The 25,263-nt window shown below is 34.7% G+C and overlaps 1 protein-coding gene across 3 annotated transcripts in view; it reads right to left on the bottom strand.

Annotated features, from left to right (window-relative positions):
- Positions 1–25,263, bottom strand: part of AGTPBP1 (ATP/GTP binding carboxypeptidase 1) — a 183,617-nt gene that overhangs the window by 20,011 nt on the left and 138,343 nt on the right. For all 3 annotated transcript variants that reach the window (XM_043927561.1, XM_043927562.1, XM_043927563.1), the window contains 6 exons: positions 15,005–15,092; positions 11,520–11,664; positions 8,806–8,959; positions 7,595–7,775; positions 6,176–6,305; positions 5,017–5,148 (listed from right to left, as the gene is read on the bottom strand). In XM_043927561.1, coding sequence (XP_043783496.1) covers positions 5,017–5,148; positions 6,176–6,305; positions 7,595–7,775; positions 8,806–8,959; positions 11,520–11,664; positions 15,005–15,092 — 830 coding nt within the window. The remainder of the gene's footprint in view (positions 1–5,016; positions 5,149–6,175; positions 6,306–7,594; positions 7,776–8,805; positions 8,960–11,519; positions 11,665–15,004; positions 15,093–25,263) is intronic.

Here is a 25,263-nt window from a genome sequence, read left to right as displayed (position 1 = left end):
ATCATGGTGTATGATCCTTTTCATATATTCTTGGATTCAGTTTGCTAATTTTTTATGAGGATTTTTGCATCTACATTCATCAGAGATATTGGCCTATAATCTTTTCTGCAGTGTATTTGGATTTCAGTATCAGGGCAATGTTGGTTGGCCTCATAGGATGAATTTAGGTGTTCTCTCCTCTTCAGTGTTTTGAAAGAGTTTGAGAAAGACACATATTACCTCTTCTATGTCTGTCTGGTAGAATTCCCCCATGAAGTCATCAAGCCCTGGACTTCTGTTTGCTAGGTGTTTTTTGATTACTGATTCAATTTTATTACTGTTGTATCATTCTGTTCAGGTTATTTATTTCTTCCTGATTCAGTTCTGGAAGACTGTATGCTTCTAGGAATTTATCCATTTCTCTGGGTCTTCCAATTTTGGTGGCATAAAACTGTTCATAGTTTTCTCATGATTTTTTTATATCTCTATGATATAGGTTGACATTTCTCCTCTTTATTCTGTTTACTGGGATCTCTTCTTAATAAGCCTGGCAATTTTCTTTTTTTTACAAAAACAAATCAACTCTTGGCTTCACTGACATTTTCTATTTGAAGGAGATGTGGCAGGGTCTCAGTTTTATTTCTGCTCTTTATTATTTCCTTTCTTTTGCTGACTTTGATCTTTCTTCTTCTTTTTCTAAGTAATGTGGATGGCAGCTTAGGCTGTTTATTTGGGATTTTTCTTGTAAAGGATAAAGATCAAACTACAAAAATCTGTTTCTTTTGTATACACTAAAAAACTCATTTAGTTCAGGAATCCAAAGCTAATTACATTCTAGATCTAATTTTAAAAAATCTAGGAATAAACTGAAAGACCCATACTCTGACAATCAGAACACTGATGAAGGCAACTGAAGACGATACTAAAGAATGGAAAGACATCCCTATTCATGAATTGGAAGAATTAATATTGCTAAACTATCCATACTACTCAAAGCAATCTACAGATTTAATGCAATCATTATCAAAATACCCAGAATACATAGGGTATTTTCCACTGAAGTGCAACAAATAATCCTAAAATTTATATGGAACCTCAAAAGACATAAAAGCAATCTTGAGGGGAAAAAAAAAAGCTGAGGGTATCATTGACTTCCTGACTTCAGACTCTACTACAAAGCTATAGTAATCAAAACAGGATAGTACTGGCACAAAAAAACAAACACACAGATCAGCGGAACAGAACAGAGAGCCCAGAAATAAAGCACCAACATATGGTCAATTAATCTATGATACAGGAAGCAAAAATATACAATAGGGAAAAGACAGTCTCTTCAATAACTGGTGCTGGAAAAACTGGTTAGCTACATGTAAAAGAATGAAATTAAAACATTTCCTCACATCATATATAAAAATAAACTAAAAATGAATCAAAGACCTAAATTTAAGATTGGACACAATAAAACTCACAAGGATAGGCTGATTCTGACAGGCACTTTGCTCTCTGTTTAGTTTACCAGGCTGATTAACCTCCTAAAAGTTAAGTGCTAATTCCAGTTTTCTAAAAACATGAAAAAGGAAAATTATAAGAAAAATACAGCTTCTTTATTTCTCTTGAGATATTAGTAGTTTCATCTGTTGAGTATAAAGATAATAGGATGATCATTGTCAAGAATTTAGTCTCTTCCTTCTCTATCCCTTTTTGAACATGGTCACTGGAACTGTCACCTGACTTTTCTAGTTATCTTTTAAAAAAAAAGGTCAACTAATAAAAATAAACGGAAAAAAAAACTTGGTCAACAAGAGGAAGAGACTGCAAATCGAAGGGCTTACACTTTCACCATTGTTGGAAAAAATGACTCAAAGCACCTGCCCTACTATTAGTGACTTAGTTGAGAATATTTGTTTTACTGTTCTTCAGTTCTTTGTTTTACTGTTAATAAATAATTTTAAACTTTAATTTAGCAAAGAGGAGGTGAAGTTTTTTTGTAGGCTTTTAATTTTGTTCAGTGAACTATAAGCTTGCTCCTACTACTGTCCCCTCGTGGAGAGGAGCTAAGTTACCTTGCTGAAATTTGAACAATAAAAGTATAAAATAAACAGTTCAGTTCAGTTCAGTTCAGTCATTCAGTCGTGTCCAACTCTTTGTGACCCCATGAATTACAGCACGCCAGGCCTCCCTGTCTATCACCAACTCCTGGAGTTTACCCAAACCCATGTCCATTGAGTCAATGATGCCATCCAGCCATCTCATCCTCCATCGTCCCCTTCTCCTCCTGCCCCCAACCCCTCCCAGCATCAGGGTCTTTTCCAGTGAGTCAGCTCTTCGCATCAGGTGGCCAAAGTATTGGAGTTTCAGCTTCAACATCAGTCCTTCCAATGAACACCCAAGATTGAGCTCCTTTAGGATGGACTGGTTGGATCTCCTTGCAGTCCAAGGGACTCTCCAGAGTCTTCTCCAACACCACAGTTCAAAGGCATCAATTCTTCAGTGCTCAGCTTCTTTATAGTCCAACTCTCACATCCATACACGACCACTGGAAAAACCATACCCTTGAATAGATGGACCTTTGTTGACAAAGTAATGTCTCTACTTTTTAATATGCTATCTAGGTTGGTCATAACTTTCCTTCCAAGGAGTAAGCGTCTTTTAATTTCACTGTGGCAATCACCATCTGCAATGATTTTGGAGCCTAGAAAAATAAAGTCAGCCACTGTTTCCAGTGTTTCCCCATCTATCTGCCATGAAGTGATGGGACCGGATGCCATGATCTTAGTTTTCTGAATGTTGAGCTTTAAGACAGCTTTTTCACTCTCCTCCTTCACTTTCATCAAGAGGCTCTTTAGTTCTTCTTCACTTTCTGCCATAAGGGTGGTGTCATCTGCATATCTGAGGTTATTGATATTTCTCCTGGCAATCTTGATTCCAGCTTGTGCTTCCTCCAGCCCAGCATTTCTCATGATGTACTCTGCATACAAGTTAAATAAGCAGAGTGACAATATACAGCCTTGACGTACTCCTTTTCCTATTTGGAACCAGTCTGTTGTTCCATGTCCAGTTCTAACTGTTGCTTCCTGACCTGCATACAGGTTTCTCAAGAGGCAGGTCAGGTGGTCTGGTATGCCCATCTCTTGAAGAATTGTACACAGTTTATTGTGATCCACACAGTCAAAGGCTTTGGCATAGTTAACAAAGCAGAAATAGATGTTTCTCTGGAACTCTCTTGCTTTTTCGATGATCCATCGGATGTTGGCAATTTGATCTCTGGTTCCTCTGCCTTTTCTAAAACCAGCTTGAACGTCTGGAAGTTCATGGTTCACATATTGCTGAAGCCTGGCTTGGAGAATTTTAAGCATTACTTTACTAGGGTGTGAGATGTGTGCAATTGTGTGGTAGTCTGAGCATTCTTTGGCATTGCCTTTCTTTGACTATAGTCATGCTACCAAATCTGTAATTTGACTTCCATAATTACACAAGATTTTGGCATGTAGTTCTGTGTGCAGAGTTTTACTGCTTTTGCCTCACGAGGCAAGTTAGAATCCTGGAGAAGGGAAAGGCTACCCACCCCAGTATTCTGGCCTGGAGAATTCCAAACACTGTATAGTCCATGCGATCGCCAAGAGTCGGACATGACTGAGTGACTTTCCCTTCCCTTCACAATAAAACTCACAGCAGAAAACATAGGCAGAACACTTTCACTCAAGTAGTAGCAATATTTTTTTTTAATCTGTCTCTTCAGATTTTTGTTTTCTCTTCAGGTAAAGAAAACAAAAGCAAAGATAAATAACTAGCACTTAATTAAATTTAAAAGTTTTTACACAGTAAAGGAAATGACTGACAAAATGAAAAGATAACCTATGTAATGGGAGAAAATATCTGCAAATGACTGGGGGGGCTAATATCCAAAATATATAAACAGTTCATACAATTAAATATTAAAAAATAAACAACCCAATTAAAAAGAGGGCAGAAAAACCAAATGGACAGAAAAATGGGTATTTTTCCAGTGAAGACATACAGATGGCAAATAGGCACATGAAAAGATGCTCAACATCACTAATTTGTAGAGAAATGTAAATCAAACCACATGAGCTATCCCTTCATCTGGGTTATAATGGCCATCATCAAAAATTCTACAAATAATAAATGCTGGAGAGGGTATGGAGAAAAGGGAACCCTCCTACACTGTTGATCAGAATGCAAATTGATGGAGCCACTACAGAGAGCAATAAAAAAACAAAAATAAAGCTACCATATGATCCAGCAGTCCTATTCTGGGCATATACCCAGAAAACATGAAAACTAATTCAAAAAGACACATATATCCCAATGTTTACAGCTGCACAATTTCTAATAGCCAAAACATGTAAGTAATCTAAGTGTGCATCAACAGATGAATGGATAAAGAAGATGTGGTACATATATACAGTGGAAAATTATTCGGTCATAAAAAATGAAATTTTGCCATTTGCAACAACATGGATGGACCTGGAGAATATTATGTTTAGTGAAATAAGTCAGACAGAGAAAGACAAATACTGTATATTTATATGTGGAACCCTAAAAAATAAAACAAATGACTGTATATAACAAAACAGAAGCAGACTCATAGCTATAAAGAAGCTAGTTGTTACCAGTAGCGACAGGGATGCAGGTAGTGGCAAGATGAAGATAATGGATTAAGAGATACATACTACTATGTACACAATAAACAAATAAACAAAACAAGGATACACTGTACAGCACAGAGAATACAGTCAACATTTTATAATAACTTTAAATGGAGCACAATCTACAAAAATACTAACTAACCACATAATGCATCCAAAACTAATATAATATTGTAAATCAAATATACTTTAATTAAAAAATGTGAAAAGCAAAAACTTTTAGAAGAAACATTTCAATCAAAAAATCTGAAACAGAATAGCAAAATGGCAACATTTACTGACTCTAAGTAATTTCTATATGTTTTGTGTTCTGTAGTCTTATGAATGTTTGAAATTCAAAACTTCCCGCCTCATCTATAATAATTACCCTGTATCCCACATCTTCCACAACATCACATGATGCTGCATTGTCAGTTGTATGCCACACCGTCTCTTTGATGCTGCAGCCGTACATAAACACATTCTTCTTTCGGGAGTGACCATGATAATCACAATAAACCTTGAAAAGACAATATATTTTTAAAATTAAAATCCTTCAAATTCATGCATTGCCAAGTCAAACTAGTTAGTATGAAGCCAATAACAGGTCTGTGTTCCTTGGTCATTTTATTGTAAATAAGCTACCATTTAATAAGTAGAATTCATAAAAGTAATAGTATATATCTACCTTTGGAAAGGATTTATGATTAATACTAGAATGGCTAAATCCTTTGCAGGCATGTCCTGCATCAAGCCATCAGTTCCACTCTTTCTTTTGTATCTACTATCCATCATTTAAAAAATAATAAATACAATTTTAGGTCAAATCTACAGCTGCATTCATCACTGATTGCCCCAAGGGTTGTTAAAATACTTACCTAACTTAAGAGAATATAAAAATGCTCTCAAGAAAAACACTCTTTTTAAAGGGGGTGGAGGGTATGGTTTATAAGAGCATCATTTTAAAAATAGAAAACGGTCAGACTTGCATGTCAATATTGCCACTCTGCAAAATATTCCATCTTTCCCGAAGGAAGATTAAGGCTTAACATGATGGAAACATTTAAAACAAAAGTTGCTGAAAACAGAAGAAATACATATGCACAGGGTCTCCTACCATGCCTATTCTACCTTTCCCATGTGATACTCAAGACCTACCAGCTTTAGAACTGGCTAAAGAGTTAAAATATAAGCTTCTAGTACTTTAAGAACTTGGAAGATACATACTTTTACCCTCGTGTTGTTGTTTAAACACTGCAATCAAATACCTACAGCTTACAACCAGGAGTGACAAATGTTCATAAACAATAAAGAAAAATAAAAGGCTCATGAGAATTATAAAAATCATACCTAATGAAATAAGAATATGGATACACTGTATTAGATACCACAATTAATATACAAGTGACTGATGACAAAGATACTTTATAGAAACTGCTTTTGAAACTAACACACAGCTTTTATAACCAGACAATTATTTATAAAATACTAAGCTAATGATCAACAAAATCACCTCTTTGATTATACAAACACACACTGCCACTTACCAGTGGTAAACGCTTCACGGCAGCCAGGTACTGTAGCAGACCCTTGGCATGATAAATTGTAGGGTGTAAGTCTGGATTTGGACTTTGCCATTGTCTATTCAAATCCTCTCCACTTAAGGAACAGCGGTGACTGCATAAACACAATAGATAAACACTGGTATCAATAAATTCTTATATGCACTCGATTTATTTTATGATTCTATTCCACTAAGTATTTCAAACAGGTGTAAGTGGTGGGCTCACCAAAATGCATGTTATAATCCTTAAGTAAACATCTATTTAGCATTTGCTATGTGCCAGATAGTGGGTTACATGCATTTAAACTGTGGTAAGCTTGCAGTTTTACAGGTTAAAATTTTCAAGCTACAGGAAAAATTCTCCATTCTGGGGTTTTGTTCCAGACACCACAAAATGTATTCATGGCCATATTTTCCATTCTGACTACATTTCTAATGCTAACATTCTGTACTTTGACTGTATTCATTATTAAACATGCTATCTGGACCCTCCTTCTAAGAAAGATAAGTACATAAAAAGTACACATTCTTATAAAAATTCAAATACATTTTCATTTAATTGTATGTTTTAAGTATTAAACTCATTAAGCAAAAATTTAAGCAAAGAGAAGGGGCTAACAGAACTAGAAACAGAATTCTAACTGGTCAATATGTTTCTGAATTAAAACTAGACATAAAAGCTGATTTTAGTTCCATAATCATACTATCTAGAAAAATTATTCTACTTTTTAAATTCAAACATTTCCTAAAACATGATAAATATTCATAGTACTCTTACTGAATAAATAAAGTATAGTACCCTCAACTTTGGAGATGCTCATGACAGCTAGACAAAATCCCACTTTTCAGAAGCACTAAAGAGACCCTGGTCTAATTAACACAATAAATGAACTGTACTAAACTACAAGCCACCTCCACTTAAAAAGTAATCTTCCAGTATTTCCACTTTAAATAATTCCTCCTCATATCAGGAAGAAGTTAGCAGATGGAGCTAATTCCATATTAAGCAGAAAGAGGTCCCAGAAAATTCTAAATCTTAGAACAACCAAGATCATGCCACTGATAAATAAGAAAGGAGACTACAAGAGACTACAATGTGTTAAAAATCTTTCTCATATCCTAATTCTGTGATTTTCCTAAAATGATTCAAGCAAAACATATATTTTATGAAATTATATTCTCATTAATAGATACAGAATTTCCAAAACATATTACTACTAGTATACAGTTTAATTTTCATTTAAAAATTTATCACAGATTAATTCTTCACTAAATTTTGTTGTTGTTCTAGAAAAATCATGAGATTTGCTTTCCAAATTAACCTGGATGCTATTATTTCAACAAGTTTACATGGGACAGCCACAAAAATCTGGAATTTCTCTGTAACTATTGCTTAACTTACTTTCCATTGATGACACCATCTGGATTTAGCATAGGGACAATTTTAAAAATATAGGATTCTCGTAAACTCTGAGCAGAAGGGTTATTACTCATGAGATACTCCAACGTTCCTTTCATTACCCAACTTGCATTAGTTTCTCCAGGATGTACTCGAGCAGATAAGAAAACATACGGACGATTTCCTAAAGTGTACATAAAATCTCAAATTAAAATGAACAGCTACTAAAGTATGTATAATGTCTGACTTTGGGGCTTTAGAAATATTTCTACTCAATTGTGAATACTGATATAAAATCAAATTAGAACTCACTATGCACCTACTATTTATAAGTACTGCACTAGACCCTCTAGAGAAAACAGATATTAAACCTATGTAAGCCACATCTTATATGAAAATAACACATTAAATAGTATTTGAGTCATTTATTTCCTAATGATTAATCTAAATATAAAATTAATCCTTTAATATTACCTTGATTTCATAAAGAATAAGTAGCTGATGAAATATAGATGAAATATAAATTTTTCATAAAGTCATGGGGAAATTAAGGAAAATATAATCTTATTCCTGTTTTATAGTCATTATAATAAGCACAGAACAATAGGTATATCTGTGCAGAGATTTACAAAGAAACTAAACATTTAGATATATAAGTCTACAAAATAACCACTCAGTTCACCTGCTCACATTTTCATGAATAGCAAATTCTTTCTCTTTCTTGAAAACACCTTATCAAAATTAGAACAGTTCTCTTATATACATATATATATATATCTTTTTTTACCACATCTGTACATTTGAGACAACTTAAAAAATATAAATGACAGGGAAAAACAAGTAGCTATTCATTCAATATTAGCATCAAAACACCTGGGGGGTTTCTGATGGTTTTATTTATAAATAAAATTTACTGTAAATTCTTAAACGGATGGTATAACTTGTTTTACTTTGAGTATGACTTCTAAGAATAAGAACTACGGTATATCAATATCAAAAGAGACCTTAGAGGTCACCTCAGGCAGCTCCCTCATATTCAAGATGAGGAAACAGACGCCTAGAAGTGGGCCCCGGGCTAGGCAGTAACAAGACCCTGACTAGCACCCAAGGCTTCTGATGCCTACTCCCAGTACTACTGACCTTACAAAATATTCATGAAGCAAAGAAAAATAAGTAATAATGATTCATACTGCAAGTGAAGAAGACAAACTTACTGAATTGACAGATATGTTCATAATAATTAGACTCTGGCATTGCTGTTATAGTCACCAAGGGACAGCTGTTTCCAGACAGGGTTTCACATAACACATCTTTTCGAAAATAGATTTGCTGAGGATTGTGTGCTGACTCCAATTTTTGAAGATGCATCTTAATAAAAATTTAAAAGCAAAGTATACAATCATTTAAAACCTCCCTATGATAAATAGGAATAAATGCATCCAGATCTCAAACAGAGCTAAAAGTGAATCAGATCAGGTTCCTAATCCTTTCTCCAAAACCCTCAAGGGTCCAGACGCACTTGAACATCAGTATTTGGGGAACTCGAGAAAGGGGACAGACACGGTTTGGATAATGTTAATAGTGCAATAAAACCAGTGGAGCTGGCGGCAGCAGACTGTAATCAGCACGTTATTATTTCTGCAGCAAAACCTATGAAGAGTCACTCTAAGTGGAAACAATATTCTAAATAAGCTCACATCAGGCCAGGCTTTGCTGACAAATGGGTTATGAAAATACTTTGGGTTTCAAAGCCTTCTGAATTTTGAAATTTTGTGACTGTAGCTCTGTTAACAGCAACCTAAAATATGGAGAATGAAAATCATGTAGCACACATTTTTAAAAATTTTTTCCTGATTTCAAGATTAATATAGGCTCATTGTAAAATGTCTGGAAAATACAAAAGGTACAGGAAAAAATTTAGAACACCTGTGATTATATTATCCAGAGTACTACTAACAATAGCCAATGTATATAAATGAAACTGTAATTAACATGGAAGACTTATTATAATTTGATTTTACCGCTTGGTAATTTATACATAAACATAAATATGTTAGTAATTATAAATACTATATCATATCATTAAATATGTTCAACATATGTCTTTTGAAAACACAGCTTTTTATACACCAAATATAAACTGTTCACTCTCTTATATTAAAGATATTTAGCTGGTTTCCAACTTTTGCCTATGTTCATTCACATAATCATGATTTACTGTGTGATCACTATTTCTTGGCTGGAAACTGTGCCAGACACTAGGGATACAACAATGAATAAATGGACTCTGCCCCCCAAAAATATAGAGTGCTATGAGGGCTTATTAAAAAGGGAGAGGAACCTTGAAGAGTCTGGGCAATGAGGAAAGGTCTTCCAGAAAAAATTACATTTAAAGTGAGATCCAAAGGATGAGTGAAATGGATATAAAGTGTGCTGCAGGCAGAAGGAACGTATACAGGAGGACCATGAAATAATAATTTTTAAAAAAGGACATAGCTAGAACAAAAAGAAACAAATCAAGAATTTAACACAGAAGGAAGGGCTTGGTAGACCAGTCCTTTCCAAAGCACAGTATTTGCACTACTGGTAATTAAGATAACTAAATGGTACGTGGATAACCTTCAAAATTCTTAAATAGATATGTATTTTACTGTGAATTTAAAAAAATTTAGCACATTAAACCAGTTGTTTCAACGATATTAACTCAGAATGAGGATAATCTTTAATATTCAAAGATAAATATTAAGTAAATAACAGTTCATACAGTACAAAGAAATGGCAAAAACTGTGCAAAATAGTAGAGAAATGACTAAATGTGCCATGGTAAGAACTGTAGATTGCATACACATGGCAAGAGAAATCACTAAGGAGTTTTAAGCAGGGGATCTATATGACTAGACATGCCACCAAAGAGTCTTCCTGCTATAGTGTGGTAAAACAGTGATGAAGAAGAAAGGGGGTACAAGTGAAATTTAAGACAAAAGTTACAGAGGTTGACACCAGTCCAAGTGAGAAACAATGGTAATGCCTGGAAAAGATCATGGTCGTGGGACTAGAAGGAAGCAGGGATACTTAAAATGTTTTAAAAAGGGAATGTCAGTAAAGAACAGAAACAAAATACTACGTAAATAACAACACTACGTTTCTGATGCTGTGTTATTCTGCACAATAAAATACCTGTTAATACTTTTACTGCAGATTGTAACTTTATTAAAATAAAGTGAGCTCATTTAATGCTCTCAGCCTTGATATTTCTTCGGCTCTGTGGACTATGTTTTCCTCTCATTTTTCTCCTCTCTAAGAACTTGGAAGCTTGTTTCTAATCATAGTGTTCCAATTTCTTTCAATTAATCATATGAAACTTCATGATCCTTGACCATTAGGACAGACATTCTGTTCAGAGTATAAATCTGTCACAGTAATTACTTGAATTGTTTGTTTTAAAATACAAATAATAAAAAAAAAAAATCTTAAAAGAACCCATAAAACAACTCTTACACCCCATATTCTAAGCAATATGGATCTAGGACTCCACATGAAATCATTAGAAGAAATGAATTCACTACAGAAAAACTTAAATTGGATCCACATTGTCTACTGTTATATTTTCTATGAGATTCAATGCTTCTCATTAAACAAGGTGAAATTTCACCTAGTTAAAATTTATAAATTGGGATTTGTAGATTTCTACTCAAAGACAGAAAGCAAAAACCGTGTCATTTCTGTAGTAATTCTATTAAATAAAAATCAAGACTACATTCCCATTTTACTTTATTGATTTCAACAAATACTGTATTATTTTCTAAAATTGTCAACCCTGGACCTTTTTACCTTATTGATTTATTAAAGCAGTATTTCTTTTATTATCTAATACATACATATCATATACATACAATAATGGTCATAATGCAACTTAATGAGTTCTCACCTGTAAAGTTGAATATGTATATGGATAATGATAAGCAAAATAGCACACATCATCTTTATGTGGAAAACTGACAGTGAATGTAATTGTATAGTAGGATTTTCCCTTCTGCCCACCTGCAGCAATTGAACTTCTTGAGAAGTGATTTCTGCAATAGAAAAGCAAAAAACATGTTATTCATCCACACAAAAATTCTGATTTTTTTCTTGCTATTTTATTAAATAGAATTTTAGGGGGGAAAAAAGGAAAAACCATGGTTTGTAAAAAGTTTAATTTAAATATTCTTAAAAATTAGACTTGGTACTAATAAAGCAGTTAATTGCTATCAGCCAACATCATGACTTTCCATTTCTGGATTTACTAATTAAACAGAACTCCTATTTTATGCATCAATAGAAGTTGTAGACCCTCCTATTTTTCGACAGGTTTACACATTACTGGATCAGGCAGTGGCAGCAATGGCTACTACAACCACTGGATGAAAGGCTGACAGATCAGACAGCAATATCTGAGTTCACTGATCAGTTTTAAGATTACAAAAAAAAGAAATAACCAGAAATGATATGTTTCCTGATGTGATACAACAGGAATTTCCTGCACCCTCTGTGAAGTGTTCTTGTCAGAAATGAAACCTGAAGTTGACCAAGCTTCTAAATCTAACTATGAGTTTAGAAAACTGGTGAGAGAGAAGAATTTAGAAGAATTTATTAACACCACAGAGATGCAATCAGCAAAATCCAAAATACAGGAAATCCAGCATGACAAATGATCTAGTTTCTTCAATAAATAAAGGAGAAATTAAAAAGAGAGAAAGAGGAAGCCTATAAAGTGAGAGACTTGAGGGATGTATCAAGAAAAATCAAATGCAATGTGTGGTCCTTTGGTTGGTCTGATTTAAACAAACCAACTATAATGTTACATTTATGAGACAAGTAAGTCTGAACACTGACTGGATATTTTATCACATTTAGGAATTTTCTTCGCTGTGCTAACGGTATTGTGGATAGACTGCCTTAAATACGTATCTCTAAATGAAAAAGACTTTTGAAGTATTTATGGATAAAATATATCTGAAAATGCCTTTAAAGATTCAGGGTGGAGGTAGGGGTGAAAGCATAGCTAAAATAAAACCATGTGTTGATAATTATTGAAACTTAGAGATGAATACATGGGGCCTCATCATCCTATTATTCCCTTTTGTAAATGTTTCAATATTTCAATGATAAAAAAAATTTAAACTATATTACTTTCCACACTTTAAATATCACTGAGATATGATGACCTAATTTCTACCAACTTAATTTCTAAAATTCCAAATCACCTTACATTATTTAAGCCATGAACTGAAGAAAAGCCATGGCCTAGAGATTATTTACTCATGCACACAGAAATTCAAGGCAGATCACATCCTTAGAACTACCCTAGGATCAGGCTTTCTAATGTAATCTTATGAGATTAAAGTTTGTAACTAATGAAAATAAAAGAACATCAACCTAAAAAACAGTATAGTTTTCATTAACTTAGCCATTATATCGGAGAAGGAAATGGCAACCCACTCTGGTATTCTTGCCTAGAGAATCCCGTGGACAGAGGAGCCTGGTGGGCTGCTTGTCCATGGGGTCGCACAGAGTCGGACACAACTGAAGCGACTTAGCATGCATGCATGCATTGGAGAAGGAAACGGCAGCCCACTCCAGTGTTCTTGCCTGGAGAATCCCAGGGATGGAGGAGCCTGGTGGGCTGCCATCTATGGGGTCGCACAGAGTCAGACACGACTGAAGCGACTTAGCAGCAGCAGCCACTATACCTTGAATAGATACTCAAGGACAAGGTGCCAAGAGTTGAGGAAAATGCAAAATAACATCCAGAAGTAGATCTTGCCAACTCTTTTCCCCCCAGAGTCTAATATCTATTTGGGGGGGTATCCATGCCACCACATTACAGCTATGGATTTTATAGGTTATATTTTCTCATACACTCATGGAAGGTAGTTTTATTCTCATTTTACAGATGAGACAAACAAGCAGCAGAGGACAATGCAAAAATAGCAGTTTTTAATCTCCTTATCTAGATTTCAGGCTTGAGGAAAGCAACTGGAGTAGTGTGTGTTACACAGAAAGTGGTTAATAAATATCTGTTGGATTAGCCTGAATTCCAATTTGATTTAGAAGTAGCCAAAAGAAACAAATAAAAACTAAAGAAACAAAAATCCTTGCCATCACCTCTTACACAGAAAAGAAAAACAACCCGAGATGCTGACCATTCACTTTACAATGTAAAAAAGAAAAGCATTCACTGATGATTTTTATTGGGTAGAAGCATGAAGGAAATAATACTTTTTGAAAATCACTGTTTCACCCTTTAACATTTTAAATCAATCTGCCAAAATCTAACCAAGCACTTCCCAAACAATCACTGCTCCATTCAACTTAAAAGGAAGATATAAATGATGAGGGTGTATTTTTATAATAGCCTAACATGAAAAGAAATATGAAAGTTATTCAGGTGAAAAAGAATTACATATAACATTATACTTCTGTTCCTCATTTATTTCCTATTTATTTTGCTAAAAAAAATGGGGGGAATTCTACTGAAATTAATTCCAAGGAACATTTTTTTCTTAGAAAGTAATAGCAGTTAATCTAGGTTTTTCCAAAGCCCTATCTAAATCATTAAAAACAGCTTAATTTTAGAAGTCTTCATCTACCTTATAAAACTATAAGAAAAGGAATACTAGCACTAGTTAAGCACAATATAAAATATTAAAAAGTCAAAATCCACTAAACAAATCTCAGGATTAAGATTAATAAGAGCAAAGAAACAAGGATGTTAAGTGCATTCAAGAGCAGACAGGAGTTATCTTGAAATGTATTACATGCAGAAACAGTAAAAATGGAAAGCAAAGCATATGATAATCCTAGATTACTTAGTCATGAAGTTGAGAAATAATCCAATTATGCCACTAAAGCAATAAATGATTTCCAGCACTTACTTCTAACTTGATAAACAGATCACCTGTTTGAAGTCAAAGTTGAACTGGCTAAGCTGAAGCAACCTAACTATAGAATACATCTCCAACTAAAACACTGGAAGTTAAAATGAGGTAAACATTTGTGTGAAGAAAAAAATTATACTTAATATCATCAGAACAACAAAAAACCACTGTAAATTATTTCCTAGAGTTTCTAATTTCCATCCTCCTCAATGAGGTTTCCAAAGTTTTACAGCTCTAAAAGAGCTGAGAACATATCTAAATGGGAGAAGCAAGACTGGATATATGTCTGTCTACAAAACACATTTTATTGCCACTAAATATACCCCCTAAAACGAATCTCAAATTATAAAAAAAGAAACCTTTTCTGTTAGAAGTAATACTAAAGCATATCATAATTCAGAGAACACAGTATCTCTTTTATCCCTAAACCGAAATAGGATGAACTAATATTTCCTTCTATAAACTGCTGTCCTATTATTGTCAGAATACTTACTTATAGTAACAAATGTCAGTCCCCACACGAATCCACCAAGGTCTCGCATTTAACGCTTCCTGAACCGAATACATGAGTGGTTGCATACCTATGATAGAAAGAAAAAAGAGAGAAAACTCTTTTCAGAATTTTTGAGTTAAAAATTAATCCTGTCATTTTAGAAAGCACTAAACATTCATGAAAGTTAATGAATATACATTTTGGTATTTCAACATGTATTTTAAAAAAATCTGAGATGTGGGTGTATGTGTGTGTGTATGCACACACTCAGGAATGTTTGACTCTTTGTGACCCCAGGCTCACCTGGCTCCTCTGTCCATGGCATTTTCCAAGCAAGAATCCTGGAGTGGGTTGCCATTTCCTACTCCAGGGGATCTTCCAAACCCAGGGATTGAACCTGTATCTCCAGTGTCTCCTGCATTGGCAGGCAGATTCTCTACCACTGAGTCACCTGGGAAGCCTGAGATCTTTCACGAAGATCTAAGAACTGATGCTTTTGAACTGTGGTGTTGGAGAAGACTCTTGAGAGTCTATTGGACTGCAAGGAGATCAAACCAGTCCATCCTGAAGGAAATCAGTCCTGAAGAGTCATTGGAAGTACTTGATGCTGAAGCTGAAACTCCAATCCTTTGGCCACCTGATGTGAAGAACCGACTCATCAGAAAAGACCCTGATGCTGGGAAAGATTGAAGGCAGGAGGAGAAGGGGACGACAGAGGATGAGACAGTTGGATGGCATCATGAACTCAATGGACGTGAGTTTGAGCAAGCTCCGGGAGACAGTGATGGACAGGGAAGCCTGGAGTGCTGTGGTCCACGGGGTCACAAAGAGTTGGACATGACTGAGCGACTGAACTGAACTGAAATCAATGAATGATATGTTTTATTTCCAATTTAACTAAAATGAGGTTACAACCTCAATGAGTGAAAAGTCATTTAACATTCTATTACCTTTTCTATATTAGATCTATTATATACATTATATCTAATTATATATATACATACTACACAAAAAATTACATACACATAATATATAGTATATAAAAATTATACATATATTCCTCAGAACAAGTGAAAAAGAATAAAGTTAAGTATTATCCCTCCTCCAACTCTCCACAGATTCCCATTTACACCAAGGTAAGGAAAACAATGCCATCCAACTGGCATGATTGTTTTCTTCCTCAACAACAGGTGTTTATACTATCCAGAAGGAGGGAAGGGAGAAGGAGGATGGATGGTTAGCAAAAGCAGGATTAAATATATAGTATATTTTCTTAGGTAGTTTTAGAAATATACTTTCACATACACTTTAAAATCATTTTAAAGGTTTCCAGGTTTCCAACTGGAATTAATGAAATTTACATGCTAATTTTGGAAAGGCTCACAATTTTTATTGAGATCTGGCTCAACTTTTCTTAAATTATAACCTAAAGATACAATCATCTTTTTCATTTTCATGCTACAGAATCATTATCTTAAACTTACCTTTGAGTATTTTTATTAGTCTTCAGTAGTTTCTTGGGTTCTCTAAGCACGTAAATCATATCACTTGCAATTTTAAAAATTTTATCTCCTCTTTTACTATTTCTAACAGTTACTTTATTTTCTACTTTTATTATATTTCGAGAAATGAAACAATCACAAAGACTATTCTGAATACAGTGGTAAGAACAAAGCTATCTTGCTTATAATTTAAATAAAAATATCTTGCCATAAGATGCAATATTTGCCAAATGTTTTTCTTAATTATTTATTTTATTTAAATAAAGAGCTAATACTGAATAATTTCTATGTGCCAGATACTGCTCTAAGTATTTTTATACCTTTTAAGTCACTAAATCCTCACAACAACCCTTTGTGGTAGGTGCTAGATTTCTTCCCATAACTGGAGCAGTTTCCCCCATACTTATTACACTTAAGTGTTTTTAATTACTTCATTAAATGATTTTTCAGCATCCACAAACAGAATCACATGGCTTTTCTCCTTTAAGTCTATTGATATAATAAATTGTGTAAATATGTTTACTATTGTGAATTATCCTTGCATTCCAAGAAAAAGCTTTCCTCTTACTGCTATATGATGAAATTAGCTAGATTTCACTTAGAAATTTTGCATCTAAAACTGGGTCTTTCAAAAAAAAATTACCTTTATCAAGTATTGATGTAATATTACACTAGCTCAAGAAAAACATATTTAAAAGGTATCCATCATTTATTAGAATGAGAAAAATCTATTTTTAGAAGTAAATACAAAATCAGTTGGAATATCATCCTGATATGGTGACTAATAAATACATTTTTAATTTCCTTTTCAACAGCTGTAGTCTGTTCAGTATCTCTACTTTTTTCAATCAGTTTCAGTATTTCTGTTTTGTCCTATCTGTTCTATTTGTTCTATTTCTATCTCATTTTCAGCATTTTTTAAAAGTTCTCTTACTTTCTTTTGGTTTTATTTTTTGTTTTCCTAATATCTTGACTATTTTAATTCTTTTAATTAATACTCAAAATACCTCGAGTATTTTTTCAGTACTTGAGTAGTAACTTATTTTCAGTCTTTTTTATTTTAAATAATGCAGTTATTAAAGGCATTCAGTTTTCTTCCAAATAGCAGTTTAGCTATGACCCATAAGGCTATAAAGAGTTCTCCTTTGCTGTACTTTCTAGATCAGAGCCATCCAACTGAACCTTCTGCCAGAATGGAAATGTTCCATACCTGCACTGGCCAGTGTGGGGGCCACTAGCCATGTGTGGCTACTGAGGACAGCAAATAAGCCTATTGCCTCTTAAGAACTGAATTTTAAATTTTTATAACAACTGTCTTTTAATCATGCTGTATTTCTTGGAGCTTTTGCTCTAGCTATGTGAGTGCCATGTGGTTATGGTTATTGTATTGTATAAAGGTTAGTATTCTGTACAGCAAATGAAACCACCAACAAAATGAAATGGCATCCTAACAAACAGGAGAAAATATCTGCAAATCCTAAATCGGACAAAGGGTTAACACCCAAAATAAATTAAGAACTCCTACAATTTGATAGCAAAAAACACACAAACAACTGAAAAGTGGACAAAGGATCTAAATGGACATTCTTCTAAAGATATACATGTGGCCAACAGGTAAAAGGAAAGGTACTCAACATCACTAATCATCAACAAAATGCAAGTCAAAACCACAATGAGAGTTCACCTCACACCTGCTTGAATGGCTGTTATCAAAAGGACAAAGAAATGTTGGTGAGAATGTAGAGAAAAGAGAACCCTTGCACATGGTTGGTGGGAATGTACATTGGTGCACTCACTGTGGAAAACAGTATGGCAGTTCCTCAAAAAATGAAAAGAGAGCACTAGCATTTGATCCAGCATTTCCACTTCTGGGTATTCTTAAAAAACTAATTCAAAAAGACATATGCAACTCCCCATTGTGTTTAATGCATCATTACCTACAGCAGCCAACACATGGAAGGAACTTAAACGTCCACTGACGAATGAATGGATAAAGAAGTTCAGTTCAGTTCAGTCGCTCAGTCATGTCTGACTCTGCGACCGCAAGGACTACAGCTTGCCAGGCTTTCCTGTCCATCAACAACTCCCAGAGCTTGCTTAAACTCATGTCCATTGAGTTGGTGATGCCATCCAACCATCTCATCCTCTGTCATCCCCTTATCCTCCTGCCTTCAATCTTTCCCGGCATAAGGGTCTTTTCTAATGAGTCGGTTCTTTGCATCAGGTGGCCAAAGTATTGGAGTTTCAGCTTCAGCATCAGTCCTTCCAATGACTATTCAGGACTGATTTCCTTCAGGATGGACTGGTTTGATTTCCTTGCAGTCCAAGGGCCTCTCAAGAGTCTTCTCCAACACCACAGTTCAAAAGCATCAATTCTTTGGCACCCACCTTTCGTTACAGTCCAACTCTCACATACATACATGACTAATGGAAAAACCATAGCTTTGACTAGATGGACCTTTGTCGGCAAAGTAATGTCTCTGCTTTTTAATATGCTGTCTAGAAGATGTGGTATGTATGCATGACCCTGTGTGCACACATGTGTGACCACAATGGAGTATTATTTAGCCATAAAAAAGGAAATTTTGCTATTTGTAACAACGTGGATAGACCTTGAGGATGTTATGTTAATAACTGAAATAGGTGAAAAAGAAAGACAAATACTGTATGATATTACCTATGTATGGAATCTTAAAAAAAAAAAAAACTCATAGAGGACACAATAGAGGCTTCCATAGGCAGGGGGTGGAGGGGTTTATGAAAGTGTCACAAAGTATGAACTTCCAGTTACAAAATAAGTAAGTCATGGTGATATAATGTTAAGTAGACTTACTGTGGTGATCACTTTACAATATATACACACTGAATCATTATGTTACACACCTAAAACACATTCTACATGCCAATTATATCTCAATGGAAAATGAAGGTTTGCAGTTATAATAGCATCTTCAAGGACTGCAACTTGTAAATACATAATATCTCGTGCTTTTAACCCTGAAGTATTCTTTGTCAGACATTAATATTACCACATTTCCTTTATTTGCATTTACCTATTAAACCTCTGCCCAATCATCCATATCAGCTTTATCATTAATATACAAATATTAATTAAAAGATTGAGGGCATGAAGAGAAGGGGGAGACAGAGGATGAGATGGTTGGACAGCATCACTGACCCAATGGACATGAGTCTGAGCAAACTCCAAGAGACAGTGAAGGACAGGGAAGCCTGGTGTGCTGCAGTCCATGGGGTTGCAAAAAGCAGGACATGACTTACCACCTGAACAATAACAATAATATACACATACACACATATTTTCCCCATCTTGCAAATTGTATAATTTTCATTATCTGATTTTTGAGGCCATTTTGATCTATAGTTAATAATGACAGATATACATTTAATTTCATTCCTTTTCCCCTTCCATTTTCTTTCTACTATTCATTAAATGTTTTCTTTCTTCTTTACACCTTCTAATTTTACTTACTTGGTTACATTTTCCACATTTTCTTTTCTTCTGTCATTTGGAAGCTTTCTATTGTGCTTTTTCAACTCCATTTCTCATCCTCACAATTATGATTAACTTTATGTGTAGACACTTCTCTAGCACTATATTATATTAAATAAATAGGCAATCCAACCAAGACAAGTTAGCTTTCACTCCTCTCATATCATTCCTTTTAGAACATTTCACCTAACACAATTCATAAATTCTAAGTCTTATATCTTGATATCTTTTTCATTTATCTTTCTCAGCGAGGGTTCAGGGTAGTATATTTTCTGAATTCTATGCACACGAACATGCAGTTTATTAGCAGTGACTAACAAATGACAGATTTTGCAAAAGACATTTGGCTCTCCTCTGGCTTCCACAGATGAGGGTCCAATACCAACCTGTTTTTCACACAGAGAACAACACAGTGATTAAGAACACACAGTCTGTAACCAGACTATCTAGCTCTGAACTCCAACTTCACTACGTGCCACATGCATGATCCTGGAGGTTACTAAACCACACATGCCTCCTTTTTCTCTTCTGTGGCTAACAATCGTACTGCATTGTTTGTTGTGTGAATGAAGAGTATCACATGTGTTAGCACTTAAAGAAGCCATGGCACATGATACATTTTTCAATAAATGTTAGCTGTTATTACTATTATTTAAGTCCTGCAGCCAGTTCTATACCTGAAACTCAAATATTTCACTGGTATGTATAAAAGATTCCTGTCTTCCTTATTTCTTTCTAGGAGTCAGTGAGTCATTTCAAACCAAAACTTCAACCTCTTCTAGGCACACAAAATTCTTAATAAATGGCTAATTATAGTAAGGTATAACAAGGTTCAGGCTGAGGTCAAAGGGTATAACAGATTTATCTGAAGTGTTCTAATTTTATATAAGACAATGTATTCTGTTATTACTTTTAAAATGATGGTTAATTCTGGTCACAGTGAAGGGAGCTATATTTGGAAATTCTGATTATAATGAGGATCATCTGAACAAAACAGGGTGCCCCAGTAAGAATCAATCAAATGAGGTAACTCAAACTGAACAAACCACCATCTATTAATACTCAAGTTGATACAGAGAGGTCATATTTGAGTAACTTATTTAACCATTAGCCAAAGGATAAACTTTAATGTGTATAACATAAATACACTAAGAACTGTCAAGCTTGTCACTTGAATACAATCAAAATATTAAATTTCCAAAGTGAAACCAGCATCTAATGGCACTGGCCTCTAATAATATCCACGTAAAGGCTTAAGTTTTATTAAGCACATGCTCAGTAACAAGGGCAGATACAAAGAAAGACAAGATGTTTTAGGCCCTAATCATTACATGTATTGCGAATCACAGACAAAATTTTCAAGTTAAAGCTAACACTGTAATTTAACACATGAGGGGGAGCTAGGTTAATCTGAAGGTACCTACCACAAGCTGCATATGTTATTAGTAACTTTACAGAGAAAAAAATACATGCTTCTAATATGGCAAGTATTATAACAGAAAGTCATACTAAAAATAGGAAGATGAGATTCTTGGTCTGGAGGATAATGGTGGCCATATGAATCAGAATCACTCTGTACATCCTCACAAAAACAAATAAAGTCAACTAGTACAAATAAAAGCACACATGCCCAGGCCTGCAGATTACTAGAAGACAGAATGTAACAGACTTCAAGTTGCTTATAGGTAGAAAGTAGAAAGATGGACAGATAAACCAGGGAAGTGGAAACAAAGTAGACTGCAGGCCAAAAACTACTAAGTAAGACAAGGACTTTTATAAAATCACAATTCACAGAGAAAAATAATATAGCAAGACACAGTCTCTACACACCAGAAAAGAACAACCTATTATATAAAGCAGAAACTACAGGAAATACAGAAGAAACATACTACTGACAGACTCTAACACTCCACTCTCCTTACAAGACAGACCAACTGAACAAAAGTTAAGAATATTTATATAGCTCTAAGTAACATAACTGATAAGGCAAATTTTATGTAGGTATGTTGAACACTAGATCCTGATAGTAGAGAATGCACCTTCTTCTTCTAAGAATATGTGGAATATTCACATAAATTGCTGATATATTAGGTCAAAAGGAAATGCCAGTGAGTTCCATATAAGAGAAACATTACAAAGCAAGCCCTCTGATCACCACAGAAAATGGAGCTAGAAATTAAAATCAAAATGAAAATAAACAAAAAGGGCGGATAACCATGCAGAGACAAGGGAGACAGGTTGACTTTGGTGTCAGACCTTGAACGGAGTGAGGAGGGCATCTGCCCAAAAATGCAAAGGACAGACTGTTAAGTATACTGGAATTGATCAAATAAGTAAATATATTAAGAAGAGTATAAGCCAAAATTCTCCATTTTGGAGAACGAAGCTGAAAATATGGAAAGAAAACTAGAATAAAACCTGTGCAACTGAAGGTATCAGTGTGAACTCATGGAGATACTATGTGTACACAAATGTGTGTATGAGCATAACATACACATACAGAAATAAACATACACATGCTATACATTACTACTGATGAAAATTTCTACATACATGCTTGTATATACAAATATATGTTCCCCAGCTCCTTCCATGGACAGGTCCAATAATAGTGTACATACTATGCATGCACAAAAATAAACATATACATACTATAAATTACTACCAAGGAAAATTTCTACATAAATGCTTGTATATACAAATACATGTTCCCCAGCTCCTTCCATGGACAGGTCCAATAATAATGTACACACTATGCATGCACAAAAATAAACATATACATACTATAAATTACTACCAAGGAAAATTTCTACATAAATGCTTGTATATACAAATAGATGTTCCCCAGCTCCTTCCATGGACAGGTCCAATAATAAAGTACACACTATGCATGCACAAAAATAAACATATACATACTATAAATTACTACCAAGGAAAATTTCTACATAAATGCTTGTATATACAAATTTTTGTTCCCCAGCTCTGTCCATGGACGGGTCCAGTAACAATGTACACACTAGGCACACAGATCTTATTTTTAAAATATTATTCTCCACTAAAACAAATCAGGGCTCTTTGAAGAAATGACTGCTTCTAGGCTGGGGCAAACAAAGGTAAAATAAGCCCTGGGCATCTTATGCCAAAGCACAAGAACGCCCATAAAGAATGACAGGGACATGTCAATAGAACACACAACCCAAGGGATCACAATGGCCAAATCCTGGGCAGCTGAAACACCAAAATAAATACTGATAGCAGCAAATTACAGCCCACTGAGTAAACAGGAAACAACTCTATACTGATATTAACATGCAGAATACTTACTGATTACAAAGAGAAAAAAGGTGACTTTACAATGGAAAAGTCTGGTAGACAGCAACTGAATCAGGTGATTAAATTATTACTATCAACAATAAAACAAAATCCTGGGCCACCAACATACAACAACACTACTGTGATGCCTCCACCACAAATGCCTGACTTAAATCAAGTCATGAGGAATGTGAGACATCTCCAAACTGACAACCACTCTACAAAGTAAGTGCTTTCATTTTCCAAAGTGCCAAGGTCATGAACATTAAAGACCGCAAACTGTTCCTGACTAAAATAGTCTAAAAGAGACTTGACAACTAAATACAATAAGTGGTTTGAGCTGAATTTTTGTGCTATTAAGGCCACTGATGAGAAAACAGGTGAAAACTTAAATGAGGGTCTAAAGATTAGATGGGGTTCATATATCAATGATAATTTCCTGATGTTGACAGCTTTCCCACAGTTATATAGAAAAATGCCATGCATAAAATACACTGAAAGTGTTTTAGAATGATGAGGCATCATTTTTGAAGTCCAACATGTAGATAAAGGATACAACTTTTCAGTAAGTTTGAAACTATTTCAAAATAAAATATTTAGAAAATGATGATCTTTGAACTAGAGCCTCCTTGACATATGTTCGTGCATGTCATTTTAAGTTCCTAATAGGATCTCCATAGTTCATTCATCCATTACCTCATTTATTTAACAAATACTTACTGAACATCTACAAAATGCCTTACTATAAATACAAAGGCCAGCAACAGAGATACTGTTCCTGATCTTGTGAAACACAATTTAGCGGGGGAGGGGTACGCAGTGAGGAAAGGTATCAATCAGCCACATACAAAAACAATGTAGAACCCTGAAGAGTGCCCTAAAGGAGAAAATGACAAGCAACATTTATTGACGGGACTGACTAATCCTGTATGGGGAGTCAGGGAACAAAAAGTCAACAGAAAGCTCAGCTCAACTTCCAAGTATGGAATTAACTAACATGAGCAAGATGGGAATGCTAGAGTTGACTCCAAGATTCTTTTTTGCTGCCTGGTTGCATATATGTTCAATTTATATAAGGGAGTGGTTAAAAATCTTCATATACTTTGGAGATACTGGGGAGGAAGGGCAGGGAGAGAAAGAGGGAGCCTGTGAGTACAGCTCTCTGAATTACTAAAACACAAGACTGCCATCTAGTGTTAATTTGAGCAAGCCCTTCTTGAGTAAGGTCAGTGGAAGGGAGAGAGACGGATTACAATGGCTGTCAGTGTATACAGTGATATAAATTCATAAACACAAATTCATAAATAAGATCACCCACTGAAAGAAAACTAAAACTAAGAAAACTAAGTATTTAATATAATCACATAAAAATTCTCCAAGAAAAAGGCAACTTGTGAAACAAAAGAAACTAATTCTGCCCTTTTTCGAGGGACCTACTGACAAAGAGCAAGACCTCCACTGGGCGTACCTGCTAGAAGAACCCAACGTTTAAACACTCCCCCAAGCTGCATGTCTCAACAAAGAACAAAAGAAACTTACAATCTCCTAGTTAACTTCCTGACTTCAATCATGCATGGCAATCAACTACATTCTTCCAGCTGAAGACGTTTCCACTGCAAATATTTTCAGCCATCATTACCATCCCTGAAGTGAATTCAATATGAATCTCATGACAATTAATTACATAGCTAATTATCGTTTCTTAAAACGCTGAATTCTCATTTATTAAATGTTGGTCTCTTCCTTCTAACTCTATTGAAACCAGGCAAACCAAGATTTGCTGTATGTTGCACTAATCTAACAAAACTAGTATTAGGGTTCATTTAAAAATTACATCTACCAAACAGCTCTTTCTATAGCTTCTACCAACGTCCTAGTTAAGTACTTACAAGTATAGGAAAATAAAAGAAGACTGGCAACAGATAACGTCCTGT

The sequence above is a fragment of the Cervus elaphus genome, chromosome 16 (assembly GCF_910594005.1).
Source record: "Cervus elaphus chromosome 16, mCerEla1.1, whole genome shotgun sequence".
In the NCBI taxonomy this organism is placed as follows: Eukaryota; Metazoa; Chordata; class Mammalia; order Artiodactyla; family Cervidae; genus Cervus; species Cervus elaphus.
Note: the sequence above shows the minus strand (reverse complement) of the source record. Positions and strands in the feature narration are given on the sequence as shown.